Source organism: Triplophysa dalaica, chromosome 8, assembly GCF_015846415.1.
Source record: "Triplophysa dalaica isolate WHDGS20190420 chromosome 8, ASM1584641v1, whole genome shotgun sequence".
NCBI lineage: Eukaryota > Metazoa > Chordata > Actinopteri > Cypriniformes > Nemacheilidae > Triplophysa > Triplophysa dalaica.
The window spans coordinates 19,479,253-19,496,192 of record NC_079549.1 but is presented as its reverse complement, the minus strand read 5'-3'; the positions used below and the strand labels follow the sequence as shown (position 1 = coordinate 19,496,192).

The 16,940-nt window shown below is 36.9% G+C and overlaps 1 protein-coding gene across 4 annotated transcripts in view; it reads left to right on the top strand.

The window, feature by feature from the left end:
* The window catches only part of LOC130427232 (receptor tyrosine-protein kinase erbB-4-like), a 243,296-nt gene that overhangs the window by 131,525 nt on the left and 94,831 nt on the right, over positions 1–16,940 (top strand). For all 4 annotated transcript variants that reach the window (XM_056754500.1, XM_056754498.1, XM_056754499.1 and 1 more), the window contains one exon: positions 14,016–14,202. In XM_056754500.1, the coding sequence (XP_056610478.1) occupies positions 14,016–14,202 (187 nt within the window). The remainder of the gene's footprint in view (positions 1–14,015; positions 14,203–16,940) is intronic.

The following is a 16,940-nucleotide window of genomic DNA, read 5'->3' as shown; positions in this document are numbered from 1 at the left end:
TCGGAATCAATTGTTAAGCTGTATCTATCTTTTATAAATGTGATCAAACTAAATACTCTTCGAAGTATGCAATACTACTCTGTAGGTACTCAAGATTAATATGAGATTGGCAGAAACCCTGTGTATTACGCCCGCTTTAAAAGTATAGTGCCTCAGTGATAGCTTGGGTATATTTTTTCTGACAACTTATACCATAGTGAGAAAGTGAGCGGAGTGACGTAAGGTAAATGATTGTGTATGAAAAGAATTCCAGATTTAGGCTTACAGAATAAAGCACAGTATATATTATTAACTTTGTCGATTGACGCAAGTTGTCCAGTTGTCTCATATTCTGGACTGTTCCATATGCAACATATAATGCAGAAATAATGAAAGTATGCTATTAAAAAAAGGATAATATCTGTCCAAAAAAGGTAATGTGATCAGGGCTACAGTACATTTGAGGCTAAGCGTTTTTCCAGAAACACTAAAGTGGGTGAGAAACCGAGCCAGTCCTGAGCTGTTTCAGGGTTTGTAATGCCTTCAGAAATCATCAAGAGCTGTTTCACAGAGCAGCAGAATCCTCATCCTTCTTATGTCTGTAAAAATTTACCTTTCAACTCTCGTAACAACTCAGTTGAAGAGACCTTTAAAACTCAAGCAGATTGAATGTGCATAAACCTTGATTTAACATCTGCTTCAGAGACAGAGAATCTGATATGCCAGCCGTCAGGGCAAAGCTCATACATCATTGTCTGCCACCGATGATGTCATTTCCTAGGCTCGGCACCCGCAAAGTTGTTCTTCCGTCTCTGAGTGATATCCACTGGGTTCAGATGTAGCACTGAGATTTTGACCTTCAATGCACACAGAACAGACCGCAGAATTTGAGGTTAATGCATCAGAATCAAATCAGATAATTTGCTGGCTTCTTTTTTTTCTTGTATAGGTCATGATACATTTTACCTTTCAAAGGTGTACTTTAAATTCTCATTGGCCAGATACAGATCATACTGCATCTAAATTCGAATAAATACAAATAAATCATTTGTTTGATAAATAATAATTGAATAGTAGCTAATGCCAAATGGTGTTTAACTGCATAGTCGTCATATGAAAAAGCTTTGCAGTTCTGTGTGTACCTTTTCTTCCAAAGAGACAAAGTAAAGAAGGCATTCTTGAGTCTATAGAAATTCTACCATACTCCCATTTTTTAGTATTCCAAACAGCAGCACAGGAAGTACAACTGGAACAGAGGAAGTCCTTGCAGTGACAGATCAAATGAAAATGTGAAGGTTTGTCCCGAAGTTCTTTTTGCGATTACTGTCAGCATCACATATTTGACACATCAGCGTTCAGAGGACTTGAAAAGTGAACGGACACAGACAGACAGTGTGTACTGAATCTCATCTGAATCAGACCGAAAATGCTTTTTAAGACAAAATGGAGTGACAAATGGAGCAGACAAATCCGCTTTGCCCGTGAGGATGAATGGAATGTGTGAACACGATTTTGATGAAGGTTCAATTTAAAGAAATAGTTCACCTAAAAATAAAAACGTAATTTGCTCGCAGTCAGTTGTTCCGAACACATATTGTCTTTCTTCTGTGAACACAAAATGAGCTTTTTTCTCTGCGGGAAAAAAGGGAACGCACAATTTGTATATGTATTCCCAAGTTTTCTAAGGCCAAGCGAAAGACTGCAAATTATTTTGTTATTCGCTGATCATTTTATGCTCCACCAGAGTTCTATGTGTTTGAGTTTAATTAAAAACAAGGCATCTTTGACACCAACATCCCTCTTTCTCGTGTCATGTGACTGATGATGAGCAAGTTTGAGAAACGTGACCATTTGTTTGAGAATTTAAGTGTTTTTTTCTTGTTTAGAACTTTTCTGTGTGAAAAAATATAGGCTTGGGCATTCTGCTATACATCTGTGTGCTTCATCGAAGAAATAAGTAATAAAAGAAACAATATAGCATGGATCGACATGGGGTGAGTGAAATCTCTTTTTTAAGTGAACTATTCTTTTAAAAAGAGAGAGGGAGACTGTCAGATGTGGGCTTATGTCCAGGACAAAGAGTAAATGGAAAGGATGTGTATCATGGAAAGGGTCAGCGAGTGGGGCAAGATAGCCATCGTTCTTAATTACTGTTGAGCCAAATCAATAATAGCACAGCAACTCTAGCTTTCATTAAGTGTAGATAAAACAAACAGATGAATGATTATATTAAGACATCAGAGGAAACACAGGGCCTTTTATTCTGATTTTATGGGATGTCTCCCTGCAGCGAGTCGCAATAAATCGCATACACACGCACGGGTCTTGGTCTCCTGAGAGAAGATGAGAGTGCTGTATTTAGTGTCACCACTGTTCTGCTGTTGTGATCTTGGGTCCATGGGGAAGAGGTGGAAAACAGGATAAAAGATAGACTTCATGCAGAGTGACAGGCCTTTCTTTCTCTAGCAGCAATCACGGCTCTTAACACATAATCCCAGCCAGACTCCATCTTTGAATGAGGCGTCCCTGTAAGTACGCCCACTCTTTCAGACCCCCTCGGAGTGCGAGATGAAAGAGTGTGTGAGATCCGAAGGGACCACCCACTCAATCAGAATTGTGTTCTGTAAGAGTATTACACCTGTGACACCTTACACTCACTGCGATTAACTAAATTATGCGAACCGACTTTCAAGACAAGCCTTTTCTGTTTCAAATCCAAGTGTCGATTTGGATTTTCTCGTGGTTTTGATTCAGATTCATGATCCGTTAAATGTTCAAGTGATTTTGTGAACCAATTTTAATGGTTTTATGAAACATTTCAAGAAGGGATGCACCGGAAATATCCAGCGGCTGCATCTCCCTTCAGTGCTCGCGTTCACTCTCTCACTAGCTGTTATCAAAGGACGATGGTGTAAGCGTGCCATAACAAAGTCTAAAACTTAAACATATCACAATAAATGCTCAAAAACCACCGAACAGAAAATGACACGCAAGCTCTGTGTGATTCACGACTGCGTGCATTGACTCGTGATCGTTTTAAGGCCGAACTTTAAATGCAACAGACTCTTCACAGACGGCAGGTGCTGATATCATCGAAGATCATGTTAGGTCTTTGTACATGAAAAGATTTACTGCCCATATGTGTTCTGCCTGTTATTTTCATTAAAATGATTGCGCACCGTACATAAACTTATTATATGAGCATAAGTTTGACTATAACTTGAGTACTTTTATGCATATAGGCCTAATAGTTCTAGAACTACAATGTTTAGATAATTGGTAAAAATGACAAGGACAAGTATATTTGTATGTTCTCCTTAATGTTTGTGGTTTTAGTGTGTGTAATTAATAGAATTCAATACAAAATATTTCAAATTTTTTAAAACAAATTTTCGGTAGATGTTTTTGGCCTAGTGCATCCTGAATTTTCATTTCGGTGCATCCCTAATATCAAGTGTGAGTGTTTGTTTGCAATTTAGAGATAACTATGTTTACAGATGTGTTGACTCTGTACAAGTCAAGAAGTTTAAAAGTAATAGTCAGGAGAAATAAATTGGTGTAAAAGTTTTTTTTTTCATTTTTTAAAATCAAATCAAATAAAAGTCAAAAGATGAAGTAGAGTTTATTTGCAAAAACAGATTCCATTTAAAAAAAAAAAAAATGATATTAGTAAGGTATTTTTTAGTTATTTTAACTTAATGAAAACAACCCAACTGCAGTTTTATTGATACTAATTGGAACAATAACAGCATACAAAAATATAATGATCTGTTTTGGCAAATCAACTCTACTTGTAAACTTAAATAATGCATATTTATTTCATACAACAAAAATAAAAAATAAATGAAAATGACACTAAAACAGTCAACTAAAGTATTTTTCTGTCAACATTATTTTTTAAATGAGCTTCATTTAACAAATCAGAAAATAGGCTGTGTGACTGTTATTATTTACAAGGTCTCTAATTCATTACAATTTACATTTATTCACATAGGATGTGATTTTATCCAATTGAATTCTCTAAAATTGTACTTGATTCATGCTTTTTTCTAATAATAATATATACCTTATTTATACACAATTTGCACTATTCCTCCTGAGATTAGGTTGTAAATATTTCATAATTTTAGGATATTTTTTGGAGCATTTAAATGACAGTATTGCTAGGGTCATGTGTTTGAAATGTTTATTGCGTAACATCTCTTTGCATCTGGTAAAGCCCGTTCTATATTATTCTATATTATATTCTGAAACCAGTTTCAATGAGCACACAGATGGAGCGCTCCTGTGCCAGACATGTTGCCTAAACATATTTCAGTCGCTGTTAAAGAAATCATGTTTGAGCATCAAGTCTCTGCAGAGCCAGATGGTTTGAAAAGCATGTTTGCTAAATCAAAGCCCAAAGCTCCATCAATGATTGGTGACATCATTCTGGTGGTGGGCGGCAGTCTGCTCCTGTCTGCTCTGTTTGAGGCAGAGGCTCGAAGAGAATGACTATAGAAACCAGTGTTTACAGTGCTGTCAGATCTGGATGACGGCTCACTCCTTCAAAACATGTCAACTTACTCAAAATACTTACTCAACTTACTTCTCAAAATTCGTTTTGAATACAGAAGGACATGAAAACATGATATTTATTGAGGAAAATAGCAAATGAATATACAAAAACATTCTTGGAAAAATTTGCTTACTTAATTTTAATAATAATATTGTATTGATAATTTAGTAATTTAAATAAATAATAATAGAGAATGAAGTCAAGACAAATCTGATGAAGCTTTGGGTGATTTTTTTAAAAATAGTTTTAAAGGCTTCAAGTCTACAGACTCTTTTTTTATCATATATTAGTAAAGGATTTTGAGATTTGAGGCCATAACAGATTCTGTATGTAAACAATATTTGTATGTTTATCTTTAACCTAGCCGACAGACATTATTCCAAAATACAACAATCTATTTTATTAACCTGCGATATGATATTACACAGAACTGCTCCCTTTCTGTCAACTCCGCTCTGGAGTTTCATATATTGACTGTCACAGAATGTTTTGTGGTAATCAACATATCCTGCAGGCTTCGCTTATCAACAAGGATGACATGAGTCTGTTGCACCGTCTAAACCAATGAGAATCAAGCAGAGCGCTTAGCTGCGCCTCTCATTCACAATTCCTCACACAAAGCAAGTCTGGTGTCTCCGTCAAAAGGGATAAATGGAAAGAAATGAAGAATAAATGGACATGGAATTGAGAGGGATCAGGATTGAATAACTTTGGGAAATGATAGATCCTCTTTTAGCAGTAACTCTACCCGTAGAACTAAAAAAAGGGTTTGTGGGATTTTACAGTACATGTTTATTCACCTATATTAGAGGTACAAAGTATTTAACCATAATTTTTAAGGTAAAAAATATTTAGTATAACCTCATTGAGTAACAGTGCATGAAAATCGGTCGATTAATCAAATGTGAAATCACATTTGCTTATATAATACACAGGGTTGCCAGATTTTTGTAACAAAACCACCCCTTTGGCCAATCAAAAATCTTAATATGACTGTTCCAAACCAAAAATGACTACACTGTAAAATGCTGCAAAGGAAAATGGTAAAGTGCTGCCAGTACATTATCCATTAATTTTACGGAGATTTCTCTTAATTTTAGAACACAACTCAATGCAGTGCAAAATCGAAAATACTGGTGAAACAGCTGTAAAAAACTATCTGCAGAAAATTCTGTCAAATTATTACAGTACATATTAGTAAATATTTTGCATTATATCAACTTTGTGTTATGGAGTGTCCAACAACAAGTTTAAGTACATACAAGATGTAAGAACCATTTAATTTTCTAATAATAGGCAGGTATTATAACCTCACTTCTTGACTGACTCTCAAATGATTCGTTCGGCGATTCATCTGTCTAATCCCCTCCTTCCAGTCAGCCTACTCTGACCTGATTGGTCAGATAGTTTAGTCTGCTGTAATTGGTCTACCGCGTACAGCGTCACAAATGGAACGTGGGCGGGTATTGCACCGAGTGATGCAAATCTTACCCGGAAATGAAATTAGAACGACAGGGGACTTGTTTGCAGGATTCAGAGTTGACTCCGTTTTCCGCAAGTCAATAACTTTATTTGTTTACTTTCGGCTTAACAACTTGGCAGACTTCTTACATTCACACACAGCAACATTACACACTGCATGAAATGTCATTTTAAGGACATTGTAATAGTAACTGTTAAATAGACTTTCTACAACCACCAGGGAACAACCACCTTTAACAAACAGAAAAAAAATCCCGTTGCTACAGTACAAACGTCTGTTCTGTGTAAAAAACGCGGATTTGGCAAACCTTAAAAAAAACTTGCCCTTTCAGTTTATTGCATGGTGCTTTAAAAATGCTAATAAATGACAGATACTTACTCCACTTATAAGTTACTATAATGCTCCAAATTAAAATTAACATAATGATAAATACATACTCATTATAAAACCCTTAGGTCATTTTAAAGGACAGAGGAGAAACGCTAAGCTTGTAGTTTTCGGGAGAGTCCACGCAATGATCCAAACCCAGGACGTTCTGTGCATTTCTCCGCCCACCCTTCCAGCAGGCATAACAAGATCCATATGTATGTAAATGATGGTAATTAGGATAACAGTATGCAAAGGGCCATGGGCTTTGCTATACATTTACCGTCTTTTCTCTGGAAACCTCTCTGTCTCTCCCTCTCTGTTGTCTCCTCTGAACTGGAACAGGTGGAGTATTAATTATGCATTAAAATATACAGAAGGCCAACGCTGATCCACTCGACTGGCTGTGCACTCACCATTCACCTCGTGCTCAACTCTCCATCTCCTCTTTCCCTCTTCTCATCCCTGTTTGTCTCTTCATTCCACGCTTGTTTGTGGACTGAAGGACTCTATTTCCACACCGAGCACGTTTCGGGGTGTGAAAGGGAGGTTTTGTTTTCATGGCACACTTCCTCTATAAGAGCATTTTAACGGCGAGAAGATAAAGAATGTAAGGAAATCTTGTGAATCTGTTCGTTTCTTTCGCTCCCTTTTCTGTTCGAGCTAGCTATGACTTTCAGTTTGTAGAGTGCTGTTTGGCTTTCAAAGGTAGGCCCGGGGGTAAATTCGCAAACGGTTGCGTGGCTTTTGGTCGTGATATTTAAGTGCGAAACATTGCGTGTTATTTAGTAGCCACTTTGATTCATCAAATGACAAAGGGGAGAGTTAAAAACTGTCTTACATGAAGATGTGCTGTGTAGTAGAGGTGGGCGATATATATCGTCTGCGATAATATCGAGTTTGTTGTGTAAACGATGTGCAAATTCTCATTATCGAGTATTTAAATTACTCCGAAAAAACACGCATTAAAACGCCACACATTCAGAGGCTGCAGCAGGGCGTCACGTGATTGCTGTTCTGCGCATACACGTCGTCATCTCTCTCACAGGCATGGTAAGCGAATGGCCGCCCGCAAGTTGAACACCGGCGCTGTGCCGAAATCTGTGACCCATCGAAATCTGTGACTAGAGAGCTGTTTCGTAATTATTCACGCGAGAACGTGCCTGGCGCACGTGAACGCGAGCGCGGAAGGGGAGTTTCTTAACTGTTTACCTGACCGCCCACTCCACTATGACGTCATGTTGCCTCGCGCTCTTGTGTTTGTGTAGCTTATGCGCGAAGCCGACTTCTGGAGAAACAGAAGCGGCGACTGAATACTGCACAACAAGCTATTTCATTTAAAAGACAAGACCCGAATACATCCTGTATTATCATGACGGATTTGTCTTGGCTCATAATTTGAACTAAATCTGCATGTGAACAGTGAGCAGTTTGCCTATAATGTTCTATAAAGTTTCAGAATCTGTCCATGCCAGTGTGTGCTTTAATAATAGTGACTATAGTTTATTTGTCTGTAAATTGTGGACCTTGTTTACTTTGATGTCATTTGTTAACAAATGTATATTATATTATTTAAGATAATCTGATTTGGAAGTGCACCTTTTGGGCAGATTTTCCTTTTTATTTTTTTGCAATCTTTGTACTGGGCAGTACTTGAAGTTAGGTATTTGTTCAATAAGGCCATAGGTGGTAAGGCAATAAGGCCCTAAGGACACATGGTTGTGTGCAATATGTTACAGATCAGAGTACTTTATTTACAGATGCTATTTGTTCATTATTATTATTATTTCATCTTGCTTGTATGCTGCACAATTTACGTTACAGCAGAGGTGTACAACTGAATGTTTACTCAGAGTTTGATGTTCTTACATTAGTTCAATTAGTATTTTGTATGTCTTTGAATTGTTTTTACTTCAATACTTACATGTAAAAGAAAATAAATAAGCAATGTTTTCATTTTACATTGTGCCCATTATTATCATCAGTGATGAATTAACTCTTTTTTTTAAATCTATTTAAATTGCCTTTTTAAATCACATTTTTAATGGATATCGTGTAATTATCGTTATCGTTAAAATCACCAAAAATATCTAGATATTATTTTTTGTCCATATCGCCCACCCCTACTGTGTAGTACCTTCGCTGTATATTGCTTATTTCATAACCTAGAGGAGGTACACAGATACGCTTTACTTGGCCTTTTACCAGATGTCTGTAGGCTATTTGAACTTTCTCTTTCAGGAAAATGGGCCAAAAATGTTGAAGATTCAAACTAAGTGGAAACAAATGTGTGTGGAATAAGAATAATGTCAACTAGCGATATAACTATTGGAGCAAGTCACTTTATTTACTGAATATGCACCCCACATTTCTTTCTGAATAGAAAATACGTCAACACAGGCTAAAAGGCACAAAAATACTATAATTCTAATAGTACTTTACCCTTCATATTTCAGATGTTCTGTCGATATGAAATTTAACAGGGTCCGTATCAACAGTAAGTCCTCTTCTGAAGTTAAGGTGCCCTTTTCCTGTCAGTATCACAAGAGCTTTAAGTGGACCACTGTCATCTGAGCTACCAAACCCAGCATCATGACCTATTTTTTCCCCCTATCTCCCCAGCTCATGCCTCATAGAAGAGCATAAATTGTATTTATAGATTGGCTTTATCAAGACTACAGGCCTGGAGTCTCTAACAGAAGCCTCCAAATGGTTCCTAGTGCTGGGTATTTCCTTAAGTGCTCTATTAGCACACCTGTAAAAGAGCCTCTCTTATTGGTTCCTGAAAGCATCCTTGGACTCTGTTGTCAGCCTATAAATAACAGACTGGATATGCAGAAGTGTTAAAGGAAACAGAACAGAACAGATATGTGTGCAATATAAACTCTGACTCAAATAAAAATATCTCGAATCATTGTTGTTGAAATGTTTTATACTGGGATTTTAACTCCCCGTGAACAGGAAGTTGCAATTGTTTTCACTTCCATATTCTGACGTATTTCCGAGTGAAAGGGAATTTCAAAGGAGAATATTTGTGGGCTTGGCTTGCATTTTTTACTGCGGATTGATTAGATGTATAAAAACGATAATAAATTTGTGGTAGACTTATAGTTGAAGGGGAGGAGTTAACAGATGCTGTCTAATTAACGTGGTTTGAGATGGATGGTCATTTCAGGGCGGAAGTGCATTTTCAGATTTTAACTGAAGATATGAGAGTATATAAATCTTAAAAAGACAGTTACACACATCATAACGTAATTTCTATAAACGCTGCAATATTTCATGAAAAAGATAAGAATTGTCATTTTTTATTTCATTATTATTTTAAAACATTATTTTCTGAGCTCTAAAAATAAGGGGCCTCTAAGGGTCTTAGCCTCTGACTATCCAAAATGTATTGGTTGATTGTCCGTGATATATTGCACATAAAAATTACAGTTATTTGTGGTTTCCATTTTAGACAAATCCACATACAACCTTGGAGACAATTTCAAAATTATATTTAGTTTTTCTAAATTATGTCTTTAGGTAAAATGATAATTTTTGTTTCATTCTGTGGACTACTTATAATATGTCTCCCAAATCTTTTGCAGAAAATGAAAACTGGAGAAACAGGACAAAATAACAGAAAAGATGCTCTGTACTTTTTAAACCTCAACTACTTCACATAAAACAATAACATATTCAACATATTCTTTAAACAACACAACAATAAGTAATAAGTAAACCGTTACAGTTGCATTGAATGTACTATAAAACTGAATAAAGCATCTAATTTTCCATTGATTATGTATGTAGCAGTTCTCTCGTGAAGTCATATTGGATGTGTTGTTTTTGTTAATGGCAGGTAAGAGCTTCTCATTGACACTTTGCCATTAGCTATAAACTGAGCTTGTAATCACAACAAGGTGTTTACCTTTATTTATGTGGTTCATTATTGAACAAACAAAGAGAAGAAAAAGTGTCCTCATTCTCATCCTATTTCTTCCTCCTCTGCTCCTCTACTCTGGGTACTATTGATCCACTGGCTTGAAAATAACAAATTAGTTTGAGAAAGAGGAATTAAATGGTGCTGGAAAGTGAACATGGGAAGCCAAATAGGGTGTGTGGAAAATCTCAGCAAAGTAATCCTTTAATTAAATTAGGAGTAGTGCAACAGAGATGTAGCTTTTTTCCTCTTCTGCTTTTTAGGTCCTTTCCTTTTTCTGTCTCTTAGACAGCAGCAGGTTCCAGAGGTTGCTAGGTAACTGGGATGGGTTTAGTTCCTGGTGACCAAGAGTTGATGGCAGGATGTGGCAGTAGTGCATTGGCTTTTTGTTGGCCGTAATGACAGGAAGAGGAAATTGACCTTGCTGGGGTCCCTCTAAGGCTTGGCTAGTGTCCACACTTTTATCCAGACTTTTCAAAAGTCTCGGTAGGATAGGATTCGAATTTGTGAGTGGAGAGACAGCAATTTCCCCTTCATTCTAATCAGTCTGTTGTTTACTTTGACTACAAATCCCAGTAAAGTTCTAATCTTTTCTTAATCCGCTCCAGGTTTTCCACCCCGCTCAATAAAGATTATATTAGATAAACACTTACTGTAGAAAGTCATGTTTGCGCAATTTTTATACGGTTGTGAGGACAAAATACTAACATGCCAAAGTTAAGACTCACTTAATCTTCCCTTTTTCCCACATTTTACAATATTGTAACCTCTGCAAACGTATGGAATAGCAGAAATGTATGACGAATGTATAAATATAGAAATTATGTTGTGACAAAACACCCTACAACAAATCAGTACTATTTATACTTTGGCAACATGGAAGTATTGCATTGAACGGTATTGTATACTTACAATTCTTAGTATTATTACTATTACTTTTATTAAATCAGTTATCAATTTGAACAAAAAAGTTTGTAATTTTGATCATCAATGTCACAAAAACATTTTAATATTACATTTTCTTTATGATGTTTATAGACCACTTTGCAAGATTTCAACACTGGTCCAGAAGAATCATTTGCGGTTTCAGTGTTTTATATCTCAAACATATAATACAAAAGTTTTTTTGCAGTTTCATTAATATTTTAAATTAGTTTTTATTTTTAGATCTTTAGTTTTTATCTATTTGTCTACATACTTTTTATTGTTTATTCGTTTTTTATTTTGCTGTATAAAATGTATTATTTTTATTTGTATTTAGTTTTTGTTTATAATTATACTTTCAGTACCTTTAAACTTTTTCTTTTATTTCTGAGGCAAAATGTCAATAAAAAGAAACCCAACAGAAACGACTTCAAAGTATTAAGTTTGATAAAACTAAAATGACCTTGTCTGAAAGATATTCACTTAACATATTACATCTTTTATAAATGTTCTGTTGGTTGTATTTTGTTCAGAAGTTCGCCTAGATCAGCGTTGAAAGAGCGTTGAACCTGTTTACATTTTCAGAAGTGGCCTATAGAACAAACAAACTATGTTTATGAAACAATAAAGTTGCAGTAGGGGCCGTATACTGTATATCATCTCATACTACATCTCATGAAGTCGTCTACAAGACATTTCTTGCTTATCTGATCTGCTCCCATGTATCCCATAACGGCACTTGACAAAATCCTCATGCCCACCATCAGCGATACCCCGCGTACTGCACATGTGCGGGAAGTTCTTCCTGCTATATCTGCGCAGTCGGAGCGCATATTAAAACAGTTCATTAACCCAGATAAATGACTAAAGCTCAGACTAAAATGGCCTCGCGTCTCTGCCCATTAGCTGGACATCAAATGATGACAGCTGCAGGACCGGCCCTGTCACTCAGCATGGGCTCTGAGCTGAAGTTCACGCTTACTGACTGCTGTCAATGAGACGACTTCCCAATGCACAGACTTCCTCAGGGCTAATTCCACCCCCCCAAAAGTGTCATCATTTACAGCAGGAGGTGCTCTGTCAAAATGAATGAAACTGTGTCTTCCGTAATGACAGGCGCTGTGTTGGCACTAGTATGTCACGGTGAGGGTCTCACAGATGCGGTTGGATGGGTCTGAGTCACCCCCATGATCGTTTTCAGTCTAATAGAGTGTAGAGAGAGAGAGAGAGAGAGAGAGAGAGAGAGAGTGAGAATACCCTTTGGCTTTTTGTGTCCTACTGCTGCCCACTCCACACACTTCAGCTGAGGAGTGTCTGATGAGCTGAGAGCCCTGAGATGAATCTGTGTGTAACTGTACATTAAAGGCACTTTATAATTCAAATTTGTTAGAAAGATGTCAAACCAAAAAGTTAAGCACAGTTTTAATTGGAAGAACCTAAACTCAAACAGGTTGCTGGGAATAAAGACACTTATATTAAACCCCACTTTGGGATTTGGTGCATGGTGCATGGTGCAGAGAATGGTGTAGAGTAGGCAAAACATTGAAGGTACTTTTAAAGTATTTTATGGACATACTGTATTAGCAAACTAGCGTGTCAGGAAATATGGGTTTTATTTTAATATACTGTACCAAAAAATGCACACTAATAAAGCATTTGTATTGGTTATTGTAATTAATATTGTCTAGGGTCTTGACTTGACTCAGCTTCCTAAGTGCAATTATGAAACACACATAGAACATGTTAATACTGTTTTACCGATATATTTTAATAAAGAACTAAAAGTATTGTCAGAGAAACAATTGATCTTGCCTGTAAAAGTTATACCTAGAAAACACTGTTGTTGGGGGTGGTCATTTCACCCCGAAACAGACTTCTGTCATCATTCAAGGTCTTTGCACATACAGTCTGAAATTTTTGTGTGCGTTTTTTTCATATTAGTAGCTCATTTGTCCGGTTTGTCGAATTGCTACGGATGCGAAAAACGAAAATCAAACCCAATTTTTTATTAATAAAAAATAAATATCACAAAAATAATGTCAATCACATTAATACTGCCTCCGATATTTTCGACCGTCATAAAAACATCGGAGGCAGTATTAATGTGATTGACATTATTTTTGTGATATTTATTTTTTATCGTGCAGAAATTTCGGACGCATGGCCTTTACTCACGGTCATGTTGTTTCAAATCTGCATAAATCTATTTCATTCTGATGAACACAGAGAAAGATATTTGGAAGAATGTTTGTTACCAAAGAGTTCTTGGCCACCATTGACTACCAAAGTAGATAGCAACAAGGGCCTGAAGTGAGGTAACTGAAATTCGAGGGTGGGCGGAGAGGAATTCTATCTTTTATCCGCGTAATAGCCTCCAAATGCCTTGCAAATCTACTTTTTGCATCTGATTAAAAAAAAAAAAAAATACGTGCTCAACTTGACTTCCCCAGTTAGTAGAAACTACAATCTCCACATCAGAAGCGTTATTTTAGTGCTCACTAACCTCCCAAGCGTAATTGTTGTCTCTTTGAGGAACCTGACTGAATTGTGTTTATCATCATTGACTCAACTAGTGTTGTGAGTTCATGACAGAGCCACCTGTTTTCCTAAACAATAGCAGAATGTGGGAGCGTTTGGGAAAAAGTCAATATTTTTGTAATTTTATTTGCCACCGGTGACACAGAAATTACAGGCTTCGACTTCGAACAAATATATCTGTAACACTGAAAACACCTCTGTGCTGTTGGGTTAATGGCTTTGCTTTGTCCTGTTTGCAGTCCATTCGGGAGGTGACCGGATACGTGCTCGTGGCGCTGAATCAGTTCGACTATCTGCCCTTGGAGAATCTGCGCATCATTCGCGGGACCAGGCTATACGAAGACCGCTACGGGCTGGCTATCTTCCTCAACTACCGCCGAGATGGCAACTTCGGTCTCCATCAGCTCGGCCTCAAGAACCTCACGGGTGAGTCCCCAGGTCACATGTTCTACGTTCATTTGTTAGCATTTTGTTTTCTCTCACTCACTTGAGACGTTCTTGATTGAGCACAAAATGGCATGGCTTTGATCATCACGTCTTCGTAAAGGAGAGTTTGTCGTTTGCTTTGATATTCACCCGAATGCATCTGTACTAAAGTCATGAATCAGGATATGACTAACTGTGTTTGACTGAGAATGTACAGTAACGGTCAAAAGTTCAGACACGCTTGATTGAGTTTGTGTTTCTCGGGATCTTAAAGTCCTTTTGATCCTAAGGTTTATGCTTAAATGCTTGAAATATCAATTGTGCTTATGACTTCATTTTTTACAAAATAATTTTTGCAGTCAGGGCTTTTGTGAAGTTGGTGAGTGTTCCTCGATATCTATGGCAGAACAAAGAGAGATTATTCATGAATATGGATATCATGCTAAATTGATTTCGCACAACTTCCATCAAAAAAGCTTTAGCTGGAGGATTGGACGGCATGGCCATTGGCAGTGCCAGTGAAATACTGCTGAATATCTACACCTGGAATTGGATCCATAAAACTCTCTGAGAGGTTGGGTGGAGAATCACAGAGCTTGACCATCTTAATAACAGCACTGCTGTTCAGCTCTCATATGAAGTCTTTATTATAGTTCAGATCTGTCAGTTTTTCAAAAGTGGTTGAGGTTATATAAACAAATAGATCTTTTAAGTTTATAAAGGTGAAAGAGATGTAAACAGAGGCTTGGATAGTGTTTGCATGAGCATTCTCGGCGTAAACATACAGACACTGCTGTTTTCTTTATAGTGCAGTAAAGTTTGTTTAGGGCCATTGTTAAGCATACAGTATATGGAACCCAGTGTACATATGTTTTACACGTATTTTGAATATTGGAAACATGAAATATGCCAATGACATACTGTATATATGAAGAAATAATCTCTGTAAACTATTTACATATTTAGCAAAAAATAGACAAATATCATTCGGAAAATAGAAAAACATATTTATGGCATTAAAGAGTAGGCCTACATAAAATAAGATCATGAAAATTTCATTTCATGCAGTGTGTAATGTTGCCATGTTTGCAAGTAAGGAGTCTGCCAAGTTGTAAATCCGAGTGTGAATGAATAATAAAGTTATTGGCTTGGAGTCGACTCCGAATCAGGCAAACGGGTCGTCCCTAGTCCGATACACGAACCGTTGCGGATTTACGTCTCTACATATAGTCCCTGCCTACGTTTTGCTAGGCATGCTGGGAAAAACTTCACTCTTCTCCCCCAAACCGTAGCTTCGTGGTAGACCAATCACAGCAGACTAGACGATCTGACCAATCATATAAGAATGGTCGGAAGGGGAAGGAGGGGATTAGTTGATGAATAGGGCAACAAACCATTTGAGAGTCAGTCTAGAAGCAAGGTTAGAATAATTACCTATTATTACGAAATAATAGTGTTTTTACACCATCTCTGTACATAAACTTGTTGTTGGACACTCCATAAACAAAAGTAGGAGCTTAAAACTCCCTAGTTATGTACTCTTTAATATGTCAACATAATTGGGAACATTGTGTTTAATGTCAGATAATTGTGTTTGATGACCATCTCTCGTACTGTTAACTTCTGTAGAAGTCAAACACAAAATTTAGAGTCGGGCTTCACACCACATTGGCAAAAGTTTTTTAATGCTGGCATGCAAGTGTGGAAATGCAGGTGCAATTGTAATGTTTTATAATTAGTGTTCAGATTATTGACATTTGTACAGTAAATATGGCTTAAATACAGTTCAGACCTCGGTCTCGGTTATTTGTTAGTTGTTTGGTCAAAAATGTTTTAGATACAAAATTTTCAGAAACCACCAGAATAAAAAAAAGATGTATGGTGCCACTAATGGAACGGAGTACTCACTTCGCCTTTTCGCTTTTACTATGAAATCTCATATTCTTTATAAAGGAAGAAAAGATAACTTTATACACTATTCAGTTTATTATCAGCTCACTCATTTTTAATAAAAGGAAAATAACTTTGGTTTTGATTTCACTAGTGTCTTTAAGAATGGCATGATAACCCGAAACTGAATGTATTTCCTCTGAATATTTTCTATGTAAGAAGATTGAAAGTAATTTCTAGCAAGTTTAAAATTATTAACCAAAGTTATTCTGGACAAACACCATCTTGCTATTACGAAACAGTGTTTCTGTTCCAAGAAACATCTTCACTTGCTCTCATATGCTGGGCAAATGAAAGAGTGCAGAGAGACACGATGTAGCAGACCGGTTCAGCTTAACGGGTAAATAATTCAGTCCGTGTGTATTGTTCCACTTATTCCAGTCTCTCTTCTGGAATCCAAGCGATGGCGTGTACATAACCCGAATGTGCTTACATCATCGCGTTGCATTTCATACTGCATTCTTGAAAGATGACAGTCTTTATGAACATCGAGAGGAGCAGGCGCTCCCGAAGGAGCGTGATCTCCTCTCTCAGGCAGTCTTCTATGGAACAGCAGGGGAGTCGAGGAGTGTTTGAACACCCAGCCATGCCCATGGGGAAGAAGATGATACAGAACCTCTGCTCGCTCATTTCCCTCATTTCTCATCAGTGTCATTCCCTTCCTGAAATATGCTGTCACTACCTTCCTACCTTTAACTTTCTCTCTCTTTTTACCACAGTAAGAGTGCAGTAGTGAGGGCTTGTAGATAGTAGGAGAAATAGCTGTAATGTAATTAATAAAACTTTAA